The 23,853-nt window shown below is 38.3% G+C and overlaps 1 protein-coding gene across 11 annotated transcripts in view; it reads left to right on the top strand.

Annotated features, from left to right (window-relative positions):
* Nucleotides 1-23,853, top strand: part of RUFY3 (RUN and FYVE domain containing 3) — an 84,869-nt gene that overhangs the window by 6,558 nt on the left and 54,458 nt on the right. Inside the window, exon 1 of one of the 11 annotated variants that reach the window (XM_033412511.2) lies at nucleotides 7,860-9,883. The exons of 7 other annotated variants lie outside the window; for them this stretch is intronic. In XM_033412511.2, coding sequence (XP_033268402.1) covers nucleotides 9,706-9,883 — 178 coding nt within the window. In that variant the 5' untranslated portion in view covers nucleotides 7,860-9,705. Of the gene's footprint in view, nucleotides 1-7,859; nucleotides 9,884-23,853 lie in introns of those variants that run through there. 3 more of the 11 variants (XM_004283577.4, XM_004283574.3, XM_004283578.4) reach the window with 3 other exon arrangements.

Below are 23,853 nucleotides of genomic sequence, written 5' to 3'. Positions count from 1 at the left end.
GCTGCTTGCCTTCCTGATTTTGCTTTTATCACCACTGCTGCCTAAACTGTCAACAGTTTGTCTTCCCAGCCAATTGCTCCCCTTCTCTTCTGCCTGCTTTCTTTTGTTTTACCTCCTCTTCTGGCCTGGCATTATCAAAAAGTCCTGTTATGCTTCTTATTGACAAAGCAACAGTTTCAGAATATTAGATGTAATTTTTGAGTCTTTGTTTTGGCTGCTCTGCTATTGATAATCATGGGTTCATTCTTTCAGAGTTTTCTTTTTTCTTAGTTCTCATCTTAGCTTCATTCTGGATACTAGAGGATCCTAAAAGGTTCTTCATTAGATAACAGAAATTTTACTGTAGTTCTGTAACCCAAACAATTATGAATAAAGAATGTGACTAGTAAGATAGTAATGGTACTTAGTGGCTACATTTATAGAATATTTTTATGTTCTAGGCAGGGAGGCACAAACTTCACATGTATCAGTACTTATTAATTTGGGGGGTTATATTTATAAGAGGTATTTCTTAGAATTTCCATTAGATGGAAGAGCTAGTGCATAAAACTACTCACTTAACAATGAAAGCTGAAAAGAAAAAAATGGGGAGGAGTAGTTCACATAGAATTCATATAGGTAGGTGCAACATACGTTTTTCATCAGAGTATTTGATTCAGTCTTTTAGTGATATCTAAGCTATTATGAAATAAATTCTGATGGAGTAACCTTGGATTTAGAAGATTATTCTGGAGATGTAGATTCTTTGGTTTTAAGAAAAGTCTTATCTCAAACTTTAGCACACATCAGAGTCACCTGGAGGTCCTGTTAACACAGATTTCTGTCCCTGTCCCCAGAAGTGTTTTTTGTTTATTTGGTTTTTGTTTTTATGTTTTTACTGATGTATAATTGACATATTTTTAAAATTACTATTTTATATTGGAGTATAGTTGATTAACAATGTTGTATTAGTTTCAGGTGAACAGCAAAATGATTCAGTTATACATATACATGTATCTATTCTTTTTCGAATTCTTTTCCTATTTAGGTTATTACAGAATATTGAGCAGAGTTCCCTGTGGTATACAGTAGGTCCCTGTTGGCTATCCATTTTAAATATAGCAGTGTGTACATGTCAAACCCAAACTCCCTAACTATCCTTTCCCCTCAACCTTCCCCCCCGCTAACCATAATTGACATATTGTGTTAGTTTCAGGTATACAACATAATAATTCAATATTTGTATATATTGCTTTTTTTTAACTGAAGGACAGAGAATGAATTCATATTCCTCAATAGTCTGAGTATCCAAAGCTCATGTCGTTAATCACTGTGTACTCCCTCACCAAGGCCTTAAAGAACCCAGTTTGGGTAGAAGGCAGTAAAAAAGTTCCTGGGTGGGAGAGACAGCAGAGGAAAGGTGGCAAAGAAAGCAACTTTTCAGACTGAAATAATAGTATTGGCTTCAAAACATGTTCACCTGACTGTATTTTGTCTCTCATCTTTTCCCTTTTTTGTTTGACTTTTAACAGAAACCTATGTGTTAAACAGGTAAAATTTTATCAAGAAGCTGAGAACATATTTTTCTTGTGTATGTTATAGGTAGTAGAAAGTCTAGGTGAATGATGATGAGAGTTTAGCCAAATTAACTGGATGAAATAATGATAATTCCTTGTTGGCTAATATTTTTGAAAATTCCTTAAATAATGAAACAAGTTGCATAAAAGATATGCTGCTTCTCTATCATTACACAATAAGTAACCTGTAGCCATCATAAATAAAAGTAGAATCCCATTTTAATGAACTTTGCAGAACATCACAACTTACATTTCTACACAAACCTTATTAACATTATAATGTCTTCCTACAGTGCGAAGTGGCTCAAGTATGAGCTTTAAATTTTATTTTGGGAAGTTAGTAGTATACCATAAGCATAAAGAATTGGTTTGAAATTACGTGAAAAGAAATGCTTCTAGAGTTACAAAGGCAGTGGTACTTGAGAGGGTACCTATCAATACTGTCATGCCCTCTACTGTAGCTATGTTTGAATAATTGTGAAAAGTTCATAGTCTTCCTAAAACATAACAGATCAGGAATCAAGGGCTGCTGGGCCAAGATGATATTCCTCTTTGCACAACCCATCTTAGTGAGTGTCTGGTTCTAGACTTGCTCCATACGGAATGGACATGACACTCAGCATGTGTCAGAGGGAGTGTCATGGATGGTGGGGCAGAGGCGGGAAAGTCTGAAACCTCATGATCCATATGGAAAGGAGAGATTAGCAGACTGTGACAGCAAAAGGCATATAGAAAGCGGGAGAAATTGTTTCAACATATTACCTTTAAGAATATGGTTTTTCTCTCTAATTTTAAAATCTGTTTATGGACTGTCCACAGACATTTATCTGCTTCCTCTGCCTTTTTTATGAACTTAGGAAATCTGGTCACCTGTTATGAAGGCTTGGTAAAATTCTGACCCCTCTCTCTTCCTTTCTCAAGTCCCAAGTGATGCCCCAGCATACCCTTTACTCAGATCGCCTTTTTTACTTCCCTTTACCTTAGTCCCTTGAACATTCATCCTTACTGACTTTCATTTCATGTGATTGATAGGGTTTTTGGGTTTTTGGGGTTTTTGGGTTGTTTCCCAGTACTCTCGAAAGCAGAATCACATATTAAAATGATGATAATGGCTGCCATTTACTGACTGCTTACTTTGTGTAAAGTACCATGTTGAGCATTTTACTTTCATTACTTCATCTAACTCTGACGTAGTGAATATGAGTATCGCCATTTTGTCAGTGAAGGAACAGGCGCAGAAACAAGCACTCAGCTTCTAAGTGATGGACCTAGGATTGACTGTGGGCATTCTGGCTTGAGTCCACATGCTCTCAGCCTCCTTCACCACCTCCCATAACTGGAATCACATCCTAAACTGGAGGCTCCTCTTTAGGCAGCAGTAGCCCTCTAGTTCCTTGTTCTACCTGATAAAGCCCTATTTGCTAAAAATGAATGAATGTGAAATTCACAAGCCACCAGCGTGATAGAGAAAATAGTTAGGTATGTAAGCAATACTGAATAGCCATGTGTGTGACAGGGATTTAGAAATTTCTTAAACACCTGTAATTTTCTGTTTCTTGTCTATTGCCTTGTTCTTTCTTCATATCCATAGTGGCTAGACATAATAGGTGCTTTATACATATTAAATCATTGAATCTGTTGTGTATAAATGAGTAAAGGCTGTGTTAGAATGACATGTTTGTTGGGGCATAAATATAGCTTGATTTTCTAGAACTTGGGGGTTTTCATGGTTGAAGTGAAACAGGAGGGTGGAAATATATCATTGCAAGAATATAGAGTGCTTTAGAGTTACATATCTATACCAACAAGTATCTATGGAGTATCTGGTATTTGGTAGGTATTATTTTAAGCAAGTGTGTAATGGTGTGTAAAACAGGCAGAGTTCTTCTCATGGAGCCTGTGATCTTTGTGAAGCTAGTTATTTAGTTCCATGTTTATAGCTGAATAAATTGAGACAAGAGGAGGATAAGTTTCCCAAGATTGTCTACTAAGTAGTTGGTAGCTTTACATCTGTAAATTATTACCTACTGCCACGTAGCCATGAGATCCATTTTAGTTATTAAGGTAGGAGTTATTTTCAGTCTTATGCTGGTTAATTTTACAAGAAAAATATTATGCAATGTAATAGTCCTGGTGGTGTTTTTAGCAACCATAACTCAGCTTCTCAGGTATACTCGTAGTATATATTATCTTCCTTGGAATATCTACAAAGTAATACTGAGCCTGCCAAGTATATAAACCTAAACTTGTAGCAATCTCAACATTAGAGGAGGATATAATAGATCTTTGTGTGGGGGAGGGAAGGAAGTGAGAGGGAGGACTGGAGCATGTGACAAAGTCATGATCTTTCAATTGAATAATCTTATAATTTAGCAGAAACATCTGGGCTTTCCCAGATGGCATCATGATGGTAATTCATCAAGGGAACCCTTTTGTGCTAACAGCAACTAGTGAACTTGGGGGGAGGGGATGAGACTTTTCTTCTTAAATTGTAAAACGGTGACCCAGGAAGCCTTGGGTAACAGAACTTGTGAGTTTTACAAATTGATGTAGTTGCACAAGTTGACAAATTTTAAGAAGCACTATTGTGTGCAGAATAGGAACTAAGTAATAGGAGGAGTCAGCTAACTGTAAAAGAAGTAAGTGAAGTGGTCTTTTACCCTCAAACCTGTTGAAGAAGAATTGGCATACCTACCAGAAATCTATTTCTGAAAAGTATCTAAATAATATCATTTAAAACGAAAAAATTAGAAATAACCCAAATGCTCACCAGCATGAAAATAGATCAAAAATTGTTTATACATACAATGGACTGTTACCTTGTAACACAGCAGCCCAAAGGGTAAAGTACAAGCTACACACTACAATGTGGATAAGTCTTAGAAAATGCAGTTTTGAGTGAAAGGCTTAGGTTATATACAGTATCAAACCCTTTTCGCTACAGTTAAAAAAAAAAAACAAGCTAAAATATTATTTAGGCATCCGTGTATTTGTAATATTTCTAAAATAAGACAGTGATTTACACAAAATTCAGAAGTAGCTGCCTCAAAAGGGGAGGCAGGAATTCAGAACAGAGAAGGAGCACGTAAATGAAAGACACTGGTCTGTTTCTCCAGTTGGGCAATGGTTTCATGGGTATTGGTGATTTTTTTTTAAGAATTAAAATTAGGCATCGAAGTTTGTTATTTAAAGAATTTCTGAAATGAGTCATTTTAGAAAATCGTTCCCCCCCACTTCATTTATCTTTTAACACTTCTGGATGTATCAGGTGTTCTTAATATGTCCACCCGGATAAGTAAATGTGGCGGGAACTCGGTAAGATGGTTTTTTCAATGGTACAGTTAAGCAAGTGACATCCTTCACAATAGTCAGGAAGAATCTGGTTTACCCTTCGCCAGCACAAGCAGAAAGATACATGCTGGATTCTCAGCTTCTCAGAAAATGCCCACTTGGGAATTCCCTGTGCTCAATGGTTAGGATGCAGCACTTTCACTGCTGGGACCTGGGTTTGATCCCTGGTCAGCGAGCTAAGATCCTGCAAGCCTTGCTGCTTGGCCAAAAAAAAAAAAGAAAGAAAGAAAAGAAAATGCCCACTTATTAAAAACGTAAACTAGATGTATAAGGGTGACTAAGTGGAATATATGGTTTGTGAAACATTAAGGTGTAAAGTATGAAAGCGGTTAAATTTTTTCTCTGCTTCAAATCTTAACTTTGTTGAAATAACTGTTTAGGAAATTTCAAGAGGACCTTGCCTGTGTTACTTTGTTTTTGCTTTTGTTTTGTTTTCCTTTATTTTCCCTGAGTAAAGTTTAATCCTTGGGGTGGAGTGCTGAAGCTGCAAAGTATAGAAGAAAAAATGGACTTCATGGGCATTCTAGAAGCAGCTGGGGATCCTGGTTCTGCCACTTGCTAATTGTGTGATCTTGGGCCAGTTATGTGGCTTAACTTTGGTTTCCTTGAATGTAAAGAGGGAATATCAATACCTACTTTGTAGGATTTTTTTTTTTTTTTTTTTTTTTGGCTGCATTGGGTCTTCGTTGCTGTGCACAGGCTTTCTCTAGTTGCGGCGAGCAGGGGCTACTCTTTGTTGCGGTGCACGGGTTTCTCATTGCGGTGGCTTCTCGTTGCGGAGCACGGGCTCTAGGCGCGCGGGCTTCAGTAGTTGTGGCTTGCGGGATCCAGACCGCAGGCTCAGTAGTTGTGGTGCACGGGCTTAGTTGCTCCTCGGCATGTGGGATCTTCCCGGACCAGGGCTCGAACCCGTGTCCCCTGCATTGGCAGACGGATTCTTAACCACTGCGCCACCAGGAAAGTCCCAACTTTGCAGGATTCTTGTGAGGATTTGATATGATATTTACAGAGCACCTAACAGAAAATAAAAATTCAATAAATGGTAGCTACCTTAAGTAGTAATAATTTTTCCACATCGTATAACAGGGACATTGGGTGTGACAAATCAGCCTTTGTCTTATAATAGTAGCTGAGTAAATATACTTTAAAGGAATGTAACTACTAACTTTGAAAAGTGAATCTCATTTGCTTTGAATCAACCATAATGTGGAAAATTCATGCTGGGTGAGCAGTTAGAACATAGTATTGTTCAGATCATTATCTTGGATTTGAACTTCACATAGCCTTGTTAATTCTGTTTTAGGGCCACAAACTGTACCCCAGACCTCCTCACAACTCTTTTACAAATATATGCTGTTATTCTCAAGTGGAATCAAATGAGAAAATAGTTCAATGCAGCTTATAATTAGTGTGTTTATGAGAAAAGATTATGAAAAAAAAGTTCAAGGTTTGTATGTCTTACTGATGACTTAATATTTCCCTTATGTTCTAAGCTAATATGTTTACATAGTAAAAACATTACCAAGCAATATTTAAAATTATTTTTATTAGTCCTCTATTTAGTGTGTGTTTTCATAGTAAGTTCATTGCTTATGAACAGAACAATGAGTAACTGTCATGTTGAAGACTCAAGAGTGGTTACCTGCAAACAGGTATAACTGGGTAAAAGTACAGGTTTTCCTGCCCACCCACAGTTCTTATTTCTGAAATAACTGCTAATACCCCCTCAAACTGATAGGTATGGGAAACTCAAGGGTAACCAGTGCAGACAGGTTTTTCTCTCCTTGGCAGAAGTTTTAGTTGCTTTGGGCTTCCTTCCTTATGTCTACCTGGAGAGGACCTTTGGAAGGAATGTTAATCAAGTTTCTGTGCTTATTGACCTAGATGTTTTTGTTTTGCTGGTACGTTATAATCAATCCAGATCTCCTGTTCAGGGTTAAATAAATGCTTATTGTTTGGTTGGTGGGAAGATTGTCCATCATGGTTTGTGACAGGCTGAATTCAGATGTTGGTGGACACAGGCAATCCCAGAGCATTCAGATTAATTCACATATTCACAGTTCTATATTTTAAGAATGTATCAGTGACCTAGAGTCTTGATGTCATATGTACAGATAGCCAGGGCTCTTTGGTATTGTGGTTCCAGGAACTATTCAGTGTAATTTTAAAGATTTTAATGACTGCTTAACGGCGTTTTGAAGTATTACATGGCTTAAAGTGAAACTATAAACTATCTCCCTTTAAGTTTTAATCTATAAAGATGTCTGGCTAGAAAGGGATTGCACTGTAATTAAATGTGAATGTGTTAAATAAAGACTTATATTCAGTATTTGGATATGTAAACTCTGCTTCCTTGAAGAAGTGATCTTGTCTTAAGCTGCATGCCCAGTGCCTGGCACATGGAGTACTCTCAGTGAATATTTACTGAATGAATGAATGAATGAATAGCTCTGGTCCAGATGTAGAATAATGTTGGAAGAGATTTAAATAGAAATGAATAAACCTAGTTGGAAAATTTTATTTTCCTTAGTAACTTGCTGATGTTCTTCCTAATTATAAATAAGCATATACGTATATATATTCTTACATTGTACCAGATTGCCTTCCCTCTAACAATATGAAAATACCTGTTTACCTACAGAATCTGGTTCTCAGCATTTTTTCTTTGAGTTGAATCTCAAATTAGGATGAAAGCATTTATGAATTTTTTTGTATTTGCTGTAAACACTTTATTCCAGTATGGCTTTCCTTTTCATTTACTTAAAAAAAATTTGTTTTATTGAATTATAGTTATTTACAATGTTGTGTTAGTTTCAGGTATACAGCAAAGTGATTCAGTTATTTATATGTATGTATGTATGTGTGTGTGTGTATATATATATATATATATATAAAATACTTGGGCTTCCCTGGTGGCGCAGTGGTTAAGAATCCACCTGCCAGTGCAGGGGACACAGGTTCGAGCCCTGGTCTGGGAAGATCCCACATGCCACAGAGCAACTAAGCCCGTGCACCACAACTACTGAGCCCACACACCACAACTATTGAAGCCCGCGCACGTAGTGCCTGTGCTCTGCAACAAGAGAAGCTACCACAAATAGAAGCCTGCGCACTGCAACGAAGAGTAGCCCCTGCTCGCCGCAACTAGAGAAAGCCCGTGCACAGCAACGAAGACCTAACGCATACAAAAATGAAAAAATATTTTTAAAAATTATAATAATACTCAAGGAGAAATTTTTCTTTCAGTTTTTAGATAACCCTCTGATAAGAAATCCTAGAACACAATAAATCATCTTGGGACATATTTCTTGAAGTTTTGTGCTCCTCCTAAAAACCAGACCCTTAAGTAAAAACAAACAAAAAACAAACAAACAAAAACTTGTTTTCAATCGTCCAAAACATTTTCAAAGAAAATCTTTGTCATCCCTTATCTCCTTGTTATTTATGTAGCTCAGAAAGCAAGTACCTAACTTCTTGCTACCAAGGCATAATGGTCTCCTTGGATAGTATAGATACGTGGGTGGGTGGGTAAACTGGTAGATTGGTTTAAAAGAACTGGATAATGTGCCCTTAGCATGTTCCAAGATGGGAGAATTTTTAAGGTACTAGAAAATAATCTAATGCAGAAACTTGGTAAATACAGCAATATCAGAAGGGGAGGGGGAAATTGCCATTAATCAGGAAGGATTTTACTTTTTTCACTTCAAGGTTTTTTTTCTTGCACTTCTGTCCTGTCTACAAAGTTAGGTCTTCGTACTTTAGAGAAGGAAATTATGAATGCCTGAGAGTATGGTATTTAAATGGAAAATCTGCTTTAGTTTTTCTTAAAACACCACCTTTAGCAGAGCAAAGAATTTTGATAGCTAAGTATATAAGGAAAAAAGAGGTGAATTATGTGCTTGTTAAAGTAATCTAACTACCTCTTTTACCATCTTTGCTGTGCAGTATTACCCAGTATTAACTGTCTTCCTGTTATCCAGCCCTTTTATCCCACAGAGAGGGGAATTGATGAGGATATGTGCATTGTGTTATGTCTGATCACAGTTTGACTAGCATAGTCTGGAAGTGGGTTGTGCAGGATGAGAGCTAGCAGCCTAATTGCTCTCCCTGCATCAGCAGCATCTATAAAGCATCCTGGGAATTGCTCGCCCTACGTTCAGAGCAGCTGGTCACATGAGCCTGAATTTTCAGTTCAGTTCATTAGTCAGCCATTTTGGTCAACACCCTGCTTACTGCGCACGACCAATCCTATTAGAACTCAGCATCCCAGCTCCTCTGAGCAGATCCTGGAAGTGATTTCTGCAGTTCAGGATTTTTTTTTTTAAGCTAAATCGAAAATATTGGTTTATTTTTTGTTCGGTTTTTTTTCTTTTGTACTTTTTTTTTTTCCTGCACAGAGAAGGAGGATTTTTCACTTACTCATACAGAGGCCAGTTTTTCAAAGCCAGCTAAGGTAGCATCGGCTGTGCAGGATTTCAAGCCTCTGGCTCAGCTGAAAAAGAAGGAGGTAGGGAAGGGAAGATAACAAGAGAGAAGCTGGAAGAAGACAAGCATCATCTTATTTTGCTAGGTGGTAGGAGCTGTCTATGAGAAGAGATAGGGTAGAATTGTTTATCTTGAACAGTTAGTTCTTAAACCATAAGGTGTGTTTTTTTTAACCTCCCCCAACCGTTTCTTGAGAGCTTTGTTGCAGAGCTTTGGATTGGGGGTTTTTGTTGAGGAGGCTTTATTTTTGTGCGGTGTGTGTGTGTGTGTGTGTGTGTGTGTGTGTGTGTGTTGTGGTCCCAGCTGAGTCATCATGTCGGCTCTGACGCCTCCCACCGATATGCCGACCCCCACCACTGACAAGATCACACAGGCTGCTATGGAGACCATCTACCTTTGCAAATTCCGAGTGTCTATGGATGGAGAATGGCTCTGCCTGCGAGAGCTGGATGACATCTCACTTACACCTGACCCAGAGCCTACCCACGAAGGTATGGTTAGAACCCATCCACTAGTATCTCACCAGCATCCCCATTGTTACTCGGGCTGGGAGGGTCAGGGAAAGGCAGGAAGAACCCATGCTGTAAACTATTAACAAGCCTGAAAACCTTTCATCCTTACCTACCACCAGCTCCCGTTCTCTACTTTACTGGGAAAAATAATTTTTCCCTGCCCCCTGAGGTATCCTTTCAAAAGATGCTGGTGCTTGTTTAGAGTTCTTTGTCTTGAAGCCTCTAAAAAGAACATTTGAGGTCACTTATCACATCTGACCCTAATCAACAATGAAAAAGCTATTAATTCTGATTAGATGCTAAAATATTATAGAAATTGTAGTGATTCTTAATAGAGATAAAAAAGCATGACCATAATTATAGGGTTGTACATGATATAGTTGAAAGGCTCATGAAGGGTATCCTATCATCAGGATATAATGTTAAACAGGCTATGATATCTAGAAAATATTTGGTCAAACATTTTTTTCTTTAATAATATAGATTATAAGGTTAGATGAGAAAGCAGTTTTCCATTCAGTGCTTATTTAATGAATATGGTGTCTTAAAAAAGCACAATGCCTTAAAAAGGCATGATTGATAAGGTAATTCCTTCCCATGGAACCTATTGGCCATTGCTTTTTATAAGTTATTTGTGGTATCTATGATGACCCATTTGAAATTTCCACTGTCAGTACCTTTGAGACCTTTGTGGTTCTTGACTTGTGACTTTCTCCCAGAACCTTTTCTAAATTGTGAGAGCGTTTCATCTTCTACCCCTAAATTCTCTTAGTACAGTAAGAAAGAGAATTAACATGAGTCATAATTTGAGTCAAATTGTTTTGTATTTTTATGTAGTGACCTCTTAGCTAGTGTTTATTCTCTACCCTTAAAATAATGAAGACAGAAATGCTCACGTATGAGAATAAATTCTTCATAAAATCTGCCTAATATTTAGACATACTGCAGGATAGAGGGCACAAGGTGAATTGCACTTAGCAATTGGGTTAGGAAAAGTGATTCCTTTCCCTTGACCTAGTGTCATTGCAATCTTATCATGACTCAGATTTCACTCTTTGTGTCTGAAAAGGATTTTATTTTCCCAGTTAGACACTTTTAGAGAGGGTTAACATCACAACACAAAGCATTCATTTGGGTGTGTCTTTAAGGGCAATGTTTAAGTAGTTTTTAAGGCCCTTTGCATCTTTTAACAATTGATTTGTCAGCTGGACAGCTTCCTTTGGCTCTAAGTTTCAGAATGTACACAGGGGTTAGAGGACATCAGCTAGAACTGCATACAATGCCAGTACTGTTAAGAACAGCCTCCAAAGCTTTAAAAATCTTTAGGGAAGAAAAATACATTTTTAGAAGGCTACCAAGAAGTCTTTTAGCAAATGCCTCAATTTGCATATTTTGTTTTAAAATATATTCATTTTGAGAGTCATGTGATATCAAATATTCCCTTAATTATAAAATTTAATGTGTCAGTGTCTCAAAATAACTTTTAACAAATTTAATAATTTGAATACATATTTGTTTTTTGAGCAAGATTCCTGTGAGTGAACAAAAGTGAGCTGTTTGGTTCACATAAGCATTTGTAGTGGTACTGTTTAAATTCAATATGGAGAACTCTGTGATGGAAAATGTATGAGGGCTGCAACCTAAGCTTAAGTGGCACATCCTTAGATTAAGGGAAACAGACAAATAGGAAGTTCCCAACACCTTAGAGTCAACTCTGGAGGGTGTGGAGGAAAATAGAGAAATGCTAACAAATGAATTTTGGAATTCTGCCTTAAATTGGGTAAAAGAAGAAACAATTTCAAATGATTAGCACTAGAAGTAATAAAAGAAAGTCCAGACCCAGGAAAACATCTATAGGTTTAGTGATCTAGGAAACCAGGTAAATAAAATACAGGGATTTTGTTTCCTTGCTCCACTGGCTAACTCTGGATGTCTAAACAGTCATTTGAACCAAAGAAATGTCTGCTTTAATATTGATGCTAGTGACAATTGTTAAGTTTAATTTAGCTACTAACCTTTAAGTGGTGATCACCAGGCCAGTGATAATGGGAATCTTACTGTGTTGACAAAATGGAGCACCTGGTGCCCAGGCACAGGAGTATTCATAGAATACTTCAGACATCTGACCGCGCAAATCCTGCATTGGGGCCCTCTGACTCCCACAAGAGAAAGGGGGCAAAAGCATAATGTATCCTCTTAAGAGGATAATATAGACTAACTTTGTGGCCTCAGCACTACAAGCATTGCGGTTTCCAACTTTTGTTTTCTGAAAACAGTTCCTTCCTTCACTGTGCTGTCCAAAGTGTAGGCCTGGACCTAGAATTTCTGCCTAGCTTAACTCTTAAATACGTGGGAATAAAAACTCACTTAATTATTTCAGTGCTTATTGGTGGTCAAGGAGGTGATCTTTCTCTCACTTCTTTTAATACACTTTTTTTTGAAAAACCTGGAGCAAATCTCCAAACCTTTAATTGTAAGGAGAAGGTTCAGCAAAGGCTTCATCCAGTAAGTGACACTTGGGCTGGGCTCAACCTTGCGTGATAACTAGACCATCACCAGGCTGACACCGTGGCGGGTAGGGGTTGGAGGGGACGTTTCAGACAGTACATAGTGAGCTGGCCAAGCTCGGGTATAACAAGTAGTTAGGACTGGTACCTACCAGATAGTAGGTTAGGAGGATTAAATGAGATACTTAATGTAAAGTGCCCTATAAATTTAGTTATTTGTGTAATAGTTATTCATGGAGCAGTGGTTTGAGCTGCAACAGTTTAAGCCCCATTCTTAAATCTATTGCCGTTTTAGTGTGTATTTCTGTTTTTATATCTAACTTTCTGGAGTAGTCTAAACTAGTTGTTTACCAGACAGACTAAAGGTTAGTAGCTTAAATTCATATAAACGAGAAAATAATCGGTTAAAAATAAAACGCAGTTATCAAGAAATACTTCTTTTCCTATTAACCTTCTTTTAAAGAAGAGGAATCTGACATTGAGAGGTGAAACGCAGATGATCGGTTTAGTACAGTTATAATATACCATTTGGTTATAAAGACAGCTATAAGCTTTGAATTATTTTTTTTGACTTAGAAAATTTCCTTCTCAAATACAGATAATAAGAGGCAGACTACGAAGAAATGATACATTGAGCAGGCACATTGAGGAGAGAATCTCTGCTCAAGTCTTTGATTTTAGTGTTACTAGAGAGAACTGTATGTGATGGCCGACTTCAGACGTGCTGTTACTGCGTAACTCTGCAGTTTTCCCCTGGTAGTTGCATTTTGCTTTAGTGTTCATTAGACTATCTGGCACTTATACTGTAATGTATAAAGAGATAGCTTATATGTAACATCTGTGAGTGTAGTAATGATACTGCACCACATGCAAGGAGTGTGTTTTGGTCTGTCAGTTGGTCAGAAATATTTATTGGGCATCCCTTCATGCAAAGTCCAGTTCTAGAGACTAAGAAATAGGTGGCCCTTGCCCTCAATGAGTTCACAGTCAAGGAAAAGAGAGAAAAGAGATGAAACAAAGATGTCAGAGGCTGCTGTAAAACAAGTGTGAACTACTTAGTTGCTAAAGGACAATCCTGTTCCTTAGGAACTGGACATGGAATTCAAAGCCAGGTAACACTTAGAGTGACCACACTTCCCAAAGGACAGTATGGGTGTAGATTTGGGATCAGGTTTTTCCATTCAGTAGGGAATATGCTACTGATATAACAAGCAAGGAAAAATCCCCTGAAGATGAAATGGAAAATGTTTGTTATCTGGTGACTGTGGAAAGTGTCTGGTGCTGAGATAACTCCATTGACATTTACTAACGTACTCTTACTCATTAATATCACTGCACACTAGTAAAACCCCATTCTGCTTGGGACCTGCATATGTTTTAATGAAAAAAGTGCCTGTCCCAGTGGGCATTTTGTCAGGGGAAGCCAAATGGCTGTTTACCAAGAAACTTCATAGCATGAATTCACTACAGTCTAGTGCAGGGCTTCTAAATCTGGAAACCATGATTCAAAAAATTATATGTAAAATTTTACATTTGTGCTTTTTTTTTCCTAGGGGAAAAATCCTTAGGGTCTGTTAGAACCCCCAAAGAAAAAAAGCAGTGTTTAAAAAACACAGTTTTTATCATAAGATCAGAATTTATGCTCCACACTATGCTAGGTCCTGAGGTACAGCACAGTGAATAAGCCCGCTCCTCCGTATTTTCTGAGCTTATTGACAAGTGGGAAGTAGGGTAGTTCAACAAGTAAAATGGCAATCACTGCAGTACCATGGTACAGAGCCAATGTATGAAATATATATGTATGAAATTATATAAACCAGATTTAAGGCATCTGGCTATTGTAGTTTTCTGCTATGATTAAACAAATAGTGCTGTATGTGTTAGGCCATAAAAGAGGGATTTATGTGCTCCGTTCCACAACAGAAGCTTAATTTTGTCTTTCATTTTAGTTTCCTCAACTACCAGGATCTAATTATGTCACATCCAGATTCCTACACCTACTTTTAGCTTTTCTCCAAACCATTTCTCTTCCTATACTGATTCATTCTTTATAAAATTGCCAAATGAGTCTTCAAGAAAGTAAACTTTTCATTCTTGTACAAGAGCCTGTTTCAGGCAGCCTTTATATTGAATGTAGAATATTCCTGAAAAGGTGGTAGTGGTGGTGGTGGTGTAGCAAGAAGAGATGCTATGTTTTATTGAGCAGCTACTTTGCGCCAGGAACTGTTTCCTCTAAGTAATATATATGTATTATCTCATTTAATCCTTACAAAAACCCTTTGAGCCTAGGTACTGTTATCCCCATTTTACAAATTGACAGATTCAGAGATGTAGTAAGTGTTGGAGCCTCCATCCAATCCACATGCAGCTCACCTACACCGCAATTCAACAATAGACCTGTGTGTCATAAAGAACATCTTCCTCCCAGTCTCTGGTGACATATTTCCAGTAGTTTTGTACACAATTGAACGTGGCATTGACCAGCTTATGTCCAGTCAGTGAGCATCCAAATGAGGCCAAAAGCATGCCAATTGGGGCAGGCTTGCTGATTGCCATCAATTCAATTGGATACCTTAGCATTTTATCCACTTGGGGTTTTTTTTCCTCTTTCCACCCGTTTTTATAAAGCCCATAAAAATATTTACATAGTTGTGCAGATGCTGCGAAACAGTAAAAATGGCACACTGCTGAAACTGACCTGGTGGGCAGGCAGCACCTTTATGTGCTAAATTTAAAATGTTTCTCAAGTAGATGTGCAAAATGACGTGGAAAGCTGTTTGTGGTAGCAGTAATGTTCATGATTATGGATTGTCTGAAACAGTAACGACATTGAATCCTTATTCTTTAGCTAACTATTCCCATGCCCTTCTTTTGGGTAATTTTACTTATCAAATGTTTTTTCAAACTCCTTTTCAATGCTTACCTATTTCAATCAGGCTGTGATTCTGCACTTTGCCAAAACCCTGATTATTCTTGTTGTTATACTATTCCCGCTTTAGATTCTCCGTGCTGACATTAAATTAGGAAAGGGTTCATCAATGAACCTTTTCCAACAAGTCCAATATCCTTCATCTCCTGAATCGTTGGATACTGTCTGTGTCACTTGATTGAATGCACTTTAAATCATTCTCCAGTGATTTATTTTAACCTATGTGATTCATACTTTATGAGATTATACAGAAAGTTCTTTAGGGTAAAACTTTTGCATCCTTCAGAAGGCCTTATATTACTGTGTACTGTTTATTGTAGCTATCTACCACACTTTAGGTGAACTCATTAATGCCTCATAACCCCAGAAAATAATCATTCTTAAAAGAAAAGTTTATGAAAAGATTATTGGAATACCTTCCCTCCATTACACATAACTTATGTTTCTGGGTATTTTAAATTTTTAAAAATCATTTATCTCATATTATAGACTCATCGTATCTTATTTCAAAAATGGAAGTTTAGGGCTTCCCTGGTGGCGCAGTGGTTGAGAGTCCGCCTGCCGATGCAGGGGACACGGGTTCGTGCCCTGGTCCGGGAAGATCCCACATGCCGTGGAGCGGCTGGGCCCGTGACCCATGGCCGCTGAGCCTGCGGGTCTGGAGCCTGTGCTCCGCTACGGGAGAGGCCACAACAGTGAGAGACCCGCGTACCGCAAAAAAAAAAAATGGAAGTTTAGTACAACAAATAATTTGTTGTTGTTGTTTAAAATATCTATGAATAATATTCAGTGCTGATGAAAGTGTGGGAAGGCTCAGATAGGGCTCTGCTAGTAGGATATATATTGGTACAGCCTTTTTGGAAATCACTTTATCGGTGTGAACCAAGAGCCTTGAAAAATTAAGTTCCAGTTGTTTTACCAGATATCTATCCTAAGGAGATAATCAAAGATAAAGGCAAAATATATAGGTATATATATTTATCACTGTATTATGATTTATAGCAGCAAAACTTTAAATGCAACTTAAATAACCTAATAGGAAAATTGTTCAATAAATTGTAGAGCATCAATACAACAAACACTAATAATGGTGTTGTGGAAGAATATTTAATGGCAGGGAGTATTTTTTTAAATATAGTAAGTTTTATGGGCTTCCTTGTGGCGCAGTGGTTAAGAATTAACCTGCCAATGCAGGGGACACGGGTTCGTGCCCCGGTCCGGGAAGATCCCACATGCCGCGGAGCGGCTAGGCCCGTGAGCCATGGCCGCTGAGCCTGCGCGTCCGGAGCCTGTGCTCCGCAACGGGAGAGGCTGCAACAGTGAGAGGCCCACATACCGCAAAAAATAAATAAATAAAATAAAATAAAATATAGTAAGTTTTAAAAACTGTCTCCCAAGCCACATATACACTGTGGTCACAGTTTTTTTTGCTGCGTTGGGTCTTAGTTGCCACAATTTGATTTAAATATAGGTACACGTACACACAAGTGAAAGGAAATGTACCAAAAATGTAAAAAAGTGTTTTTCTCTGGATAGTGGAACTACAGATGATTTTTATAGTCTTCATACTTCATTATGTCTTCCAAATATTCTACAAGAGGATATATTACTATAATCAAGAAACAATGTTATTTTTTTCTTTAAAGAAAAAAGCTTAATGCAAACTGTAGATGTGCAGTCATCCATCTTTCTAACTCAGAGTTAAGTACCTGTTGGAAACTAGCCATGAATAGGAGAGTTAAGTACCTGTTGGAAACTAGCCATGAATAGGAGAAATAGCCTAAAAGTGGAGCTACTGGGCTTCCCTGGTGGTGCAGTGGTTGAGAGTCCACCTGCCGATGCGGGGGACACGGGTTCGTGCCCTGGTCCGGGAAGATCCCACATGCCGCGGAGCGGCTGGGCCCGTGAGCCATAGCCGCTGAGCCTGCGCGGCCAGAGCCTGTGCTCCTCAACGGGAAAGGCCACAACAGTGAGAGGCCCTCGTACCGGGAAAAAAAAAAAAAAAAGTGGAGCTACTGCTTTAGATTCAATTTCCACTATAATTTTTTAATATTTCTAGTAAACATCTTGAGTTTTTCCAGGTCACAGGTCAGGGTTTATTTTTTGGCATGCTTTGTTTTCAGAGCTGTCTAAATGCTGCATGCTGTGCACAAGGGTGACTCACAGCACTTAGACGTAGGTGCATTTAGTACAGCATTTGATTTATTCCTTTCCTGTGTTCAGAAAATAACACCTGAGTTGTTAGGATTCTCTGTTTTACAGAATCGTGTTGTTCTTTGCTTTCGCTCTGGCACTCCTCCTTTTGTAATCTGCCCTCAGTGAGATTATTGGAATATCTGTTGCCACCAACCCGGTTAGCCTCATAGTCAGGTTCTCTCGAGTTGTGATTACGTGTGTACAAGGCAGTCTTCGTGAACTTCTCAAAGTGAAGAGGTTATAGCTTTTACTACCATCTCAGAAGCCTACCAGACAAAGTTCTTTGGACAAGGTTCATCCCTTCTTGTTGTTCTGCTCTGGGAATAGTCTGGCTAGTCACCTTTCCAAGGTAAGTTTTACCCACTTGCCTCTGAGATTTTATAAAGTCCTAAATCTGGGAGAGAAGTATCAGCAGAGTTCCATTTGTACCTGTGAGCTGACTGTAATGTGCTCTCCCTAAAATCAGCTTTCTCCTTCTGATTTCAGGTCTGCTTTCAATTTCTTCCCAACTCCCTAGTACTCCTGTCACTGGAGTCTGCTTTAGTGCCCTGTCATTAATCACAGTGCCTTACTACTGTCTTTCCTCTTTATTGGTGAGCTTTTTCTGGACCGTTTTTGAACGGAGCTTTTACTTTAATTTGTGACTTTCTTAGTGTAGTTCACATTAACTCTTCTTTGGGTTATCAGCGCCTAGTGCCAGAAGGTTATTTGTCCTAAGCTAATCATGGACATCTTTGTCATTTTCCAGAGGTACATGCTGTACCAGATTAGATAACTAATACTCAGTGATGGATCTCAGATTGGAATTCAAGCTGTTGGATTCCCAAGCCTGGGTACCTGTGAGACCTGGCTAGGAAGACAGCAAGGCTGTCACTTGAGAGCGCCCACAGTATTCTCTGTGCTTCAGTGGGGTTCTGTATTATTTTGGGTTTGTTGGTTGTGCCCCTTTTTTGGGAAGGTGGAGAGTATAATGGGGCATGATTTTCCTTTGCTGTTGTTCTAACCCCACTGGGACTGCTATGAAGTACTTTTGAGTACAGGGAAGTAAATACTAAAATTCATTCCCTTGCAATTTTTTTGTATTTGAACTTTGCCAGAGAACAAATAGCTGAATTTGATGAGCTTAGAAACACATGTGTAGAGGGACAGTGAAACATACTTATTGTCAAATGACCCCTAAGTATTTATTTTTCATCATAATTAAATTTCCCCCAATAAAAAAATATTATATCAGCATATTGAAAATACTGGGGTTCTCTTAGAAAAATATATTTAGAATTATATATATATATATATATATGAATTTTAGTGAAAACAACTTTATTTTTAAAGTTGTATAATATACTCGCATTTAAGAGTCACAGAATACAGACAAGTAAAAATATATAAAACAGTAGAATTCACCTAAAATTCTAGCACCTATCAGTAACCACTGGTAAGTTCTAGCAACCTGATTCTCTTTTTTAATATATACACATGTGGTTCGTTTACAAACTCGCACAATTTTATGCATGTAAGGTCATCACATACCTGTCTTGTGTGACCTGCCGTTCTTCTCTCCACTTCAGTAAATAGAAATCTCTGCTGCCTCATTTAATGTCTTCACTTGTTTGGATGTGCCATGATTTCTTTACTCCCTTATTATAGATATTTAGGTTATTTCAAAATTAGGCTACCCCAAACAGTTTTGGTACATCATTATATTTATAAATTGAACACTTTTCACTTGAACAATTTCATTTTTAGAAGTGGAATTTCTGGGTCAAATACATTTTACTTTTTTAATACACATTTCCAAGCTGCAGTAAACATTAAAAAAAAATTTAATGCCATGGTATCATGAATTTTCGTTTTGGCTGCTTCTTTGCAACTCATTTTCATCTTTTGCCACTGCAGTTGGTTGTGGTTTCCCACACTATTAAAATCTGAACTTTCAAAGGAAACAGTTGTGGGGTTTTAGGACAGTTGATTCAGCAGCTGCAAACTGCATGATAATGTTTTATCTGTTTTTTTTTGGGGGGGGGGGTTCTTTGAGCTAGTGACAATGTCCTAGCAGAAGAGAATGAGTTTTACTGTTGATTGTACAGTGAGAAATTTCACACTTCTCTAAGATTGCTATGGTTTACTTTCTACAATGAAAAGGCTGCTGGAATTTCTTTTTTCTTTCTCCAAGAGCTGTAAAACTTAGGGTATGTATGAGATGTACTCTGTGTTATCTGAGAATTTCACAGTGTCCTCTTTTATGGGCAGCAGCTACCCAGTTGAGGTCCAGTTAGTCAGAGACGTTATTTTCTGCCATTGCAGCCATTCAGGCAAGAGGGCAAAGGGTCTTCTGATGCAGTGGAGGCCCCTTTTTTTCATCCCCTCACTCCCCGTCAGGCCCTGTGTCACCTAGCTGCTCACCTGACTTAGGAATCTGTTTTATCTAATACCAATCCCTTTTTACCTTGTGTCATAGTTACATAGTTCTCCTCAAGGGCAGTGTCTGTGGATATTTCATCTTTGTCTCTTCTGTACAGATTAACTGTCCTAACTGCCTTAGTAAAGCCCTGTGCTCCCCGTTCGTGCTCAGCAAATATTAAACGGCTCAAATGTTGATAGCTGTATTGGAAAAACCTGCATTCCTCCTCTTGTGTCTCTCTTTTACTTTCACACAGAACACTTCACTTCTGACACTTCTTGTCACCAAATGTGTGGGATTTTTCCCAATACCAAGCAATTCCATGACACCAGCTGGGTGTCCCACAATTTAACTCCTTTCTGACTCTGTCTACCTGGAGATAACATCAGAACCCACAGATCAAAGGCTCAGACCCTCAAGACTGTTCCCTCCCAGCCCACAACCATAACACTTCAGCTGCCAAATGCAAGTTGTAGGGCCCCAGGTCACCCACCACTTCTCTCTGGCTGGGCTACAAATCACAGATTCCCATGACCTCTCTCTTATATTCAGTTATTTGCTAAAGAGCTCACAGAACTCAGGGAAACACTTAACTTAACGTTTGCCAGTTTATTAGAGGATATGATAAAGGAAACAGATGCACAGCCAGATGAAGGGATACGTAGGGTGAGGTCTGGGAGGGCCCAGAGCGCAGGAGCTTCTGTCCCTGTCTAGTTGGAATGCATCACCCTCCCCGTGTGTGAATGTGTTCACCAACCTGAAAGCTTTCAAACCCCATACTATTGGGATTTTAAGGAGGCTTCCTCACGTGGATAAGGCCAATTTTTAACTCCATTTTCAGCCCCTCTCGTCTCTTCAGAGAGGTGGGGGAGTGTTGCTGATAATTCCAAGCTTCTAATGATGGGAACCAGATCCCATTCAGGAGCCACCCAGAGTCACCTGATTAGAACAAAAGATGCTCCTACTGTTCTTAGCACTTAGGAATTTATACGGTTTCAGGAGGCCTCTGTCAGGGACTGGGCATGAAAACCAAAGATATATTTCTTATTATAAATCACAGTGTCACAGTAACTTTTTTTTTTTTTTTTTTTTTTTTTGGTGGTACGCGGGCCTCTCACTGTTGTGGCCTCTCCCGTTGCGGAGCACAGGCTCCGGATGCGCAGGCTCAGCGGCCATGGCTCACGGGCCCAACTGCTCCACGGCACGTGGGATCTTCCCGGACCGGGGCACGAGCCCGTGTCCCCTGCATCGGCAGGCGGACTCTCAACCACTGCGCCACCAGGGAAGCCCGACAGTAACTTAATATTACCTTTTCCAGGACCATTTGTATTTCTTTGCAGATATTTTTGTTTTTTATTATACTTTGAGGAGAAGATAGACCTTGGCCTAAATTACTGGTTTATTATAGCAGGACCTCTTAGCATTTTTTTTAAGTTAGCTTGACAGTTCCTCTGCTAATATTTATTATTAGGTTACCAACCTAATTATATTATTGTTTAACAGTGTCTCAGCTGCTAAATTTGTCCTTGTTCTACTTACATTGACTTATGTTCTTTCCCTGTGTTTAATAGTTAGTTTAGTTTTTTTGTTTGTTTGTTTGTTTGTTTTCCCAATCCCATTACCTCTATTTCCTTTGAATAATTATGGCAAATATACTTAAGAGGACTCCAGTTTGTAGCCAAATCAAAATACAGGGCACATATTGGTTTCTTACAAATGTAAAGTTGACATTGAGTACCTGTGATTTGCTAAGTACTTTAAATTAATTAACATTCACTTTCACAACAGTCCTTCAGAGTTATTTGTGATCAGTGGTTGGGGCTTCAGGAAGGCTGTCCCCTCAAGAAACTCTCAAGAAACTCTAGTAAACTTTTTAAAAGTAACACTCTAAATCAAAGACACCTAGCCTCAAGGAGACAGTGTAACTTGGTTGCTTTTGTCTCTAAACTTGACTGCAACTCCCTTGTCTATAGTAATAATACTCCTGAAGAGAGAACATATCGAGAAGAGAGATCTCACAAGCCTGGGTACATAAACAATGGAGAAGCACTTTGAGTCTATTCCAGTGCTTCTCAGGAGGGATGGAGCTTCAGCTCTCCCTCATGGAGAGAAAAAAGAAGTAGCTATGCAGGGTCCAGTGTCAAAGCTAGGCCCTCTTTTACCAGACCACACTGCATCACCATTGAGTCACCACGTACCGTAAGAACAACTATTTTACAGTACCACCTAATTAAATATTTCCAGAGCTAAGTAAATTAGTCTCCATGTTTAGCCAGGAAATGGTTCAGTGAACCTCAAATAACCTATGCTTCCTAATTCAGGGCCTTTGTATAGTTCCAGCCTGTCTCTTGTCTCTTGACTTTAAAAGATGTCTTTGTTCATATGCATCTTAAAAATAAGACGATAGAGTCTGTTAGGAGCAGCATTTTTAACTGCTTTAAATCCAAGCGTTTAGAGTGGAGTGGTGGTCCTGACATTGCATTGGTCTCATGGCACCACACCCTGTGACAATCCACTTGGCATTTATAAGGTATGCACTCCTTTCCTTATGAGTCAGTGTTTTGAGTGAACTGAGGCTGTCTGTTTAGCCAGAGTAACTTTGGAAGCTCCCCTTTACCATTCACTTTAATATAGTGCACATCTGGCACAATTCTGATTGCTACAGCTCTGCACTATGCATTATCTAGAGCAAAATTTTAATCCAGACCTATCTTTTGTATCAACCAGCAAGACTTTAGATTATGCTTCTTTGCAATTTGTGAATATGTATTATGATACAAATTAAAGGTAATATAGTTTTTTAGACCAGGCAAAACATGCTCAAGTCAACAAAGTATTATCCCTAGAAAAAGGAAATGTTCTGGGAAAGAGAAGAGTTGGTCATGCTGCCACCCACCTCTTTGATTCATGTATTACATACTTTTGTTTTTATTGTTGTTGTTTTAATAATTTGAACATATTCCAGAGGGCACAATTTTTAAAAATCTTTTATAAATCCTTCTTTGGGGGTTATAAAAGAGCATTATGGTATCCATTCTTTATTACAATAAAACTGTGAGCATGCCAAGGTAAAGTGGGTAACAACTTTAAAAGGAGAAAACATACCTTTTACCTTTCTGGGGAGGAGGGCTCTTTTAAATTGATTCCATCACTCTGACACTCATAATTTTAAATGTTGTTTTAGAAACAAAACAAAATATGTCTGGTTGGAACAGAAAAGTGCTCTAGGTGGCCCATGCCAAGGGGAAAATCAGAGAGATCCCTTGTACCCACACCCATTTCCAACTAGAAATTCACTTTCCTGAGCTCTTCTTTGCACAAATCTTGGAGTTTCTTTATATTTTGCTTTAATAGAGTAGACTTTTATTAGGTGACAAATGTAGTTTTTAGTTAAAGAAATGAAGAATAAAATAGGAAGTCACCTTACGGATTTTCACAAGGTCACATGGCAAGTCTGTATGGCAAACTAACATGATCGTTAAAAGAATATTCTTACGAATCTATAATCCTACATAATATAAATCTGTAGCATATTATATTTTCAGAGGATTATACTTGAAAATCATATATGCAAATATATATATATGATGTCTTTTAACACAAATTCATTGTAAAATAATAATATTGTGCTTTTTCTGTATGAGATACTTTCTAAGTGTTCTAGACATAAATCCAAAAAAAAGCTCTTAAAGCCAAAAGCATTTTTCATAAATTTGCCTGAACTCATTTGATGCTAAAACATGACCTGAATTTACTTCAGGCTATTTATAGTCTTTATCCTATTTAATCTGAATATCCATATGTGTCCTGCAGAAATGCTGATGTGCTTGCTTGTGAAGTGCTGTCTCAGGCCCTGCTGGTTCTACATGTTGGCCTCAGTATATGCCGTTTTACCTTTCTAAAAAAAATAAAATTC

The sequence above is a fragment of the Orcinus orca genome, chromosome 4 (assembly GCF_937001465.1).
Source record: "Orcinus orca chromosome 4, mOrcOrc1.1, whole genome shotgun sequence".
Taxonomy (NCBI): domain Eukaryota; kingdom Metazoa; phylum Chordata; class Mammalia; order Artiodactyla; family Delphinidae; genus Orcinus; species Orcinus orca.
This window is presented reverse-complemented; position numbering and strand designations above follow the sequence as displayed.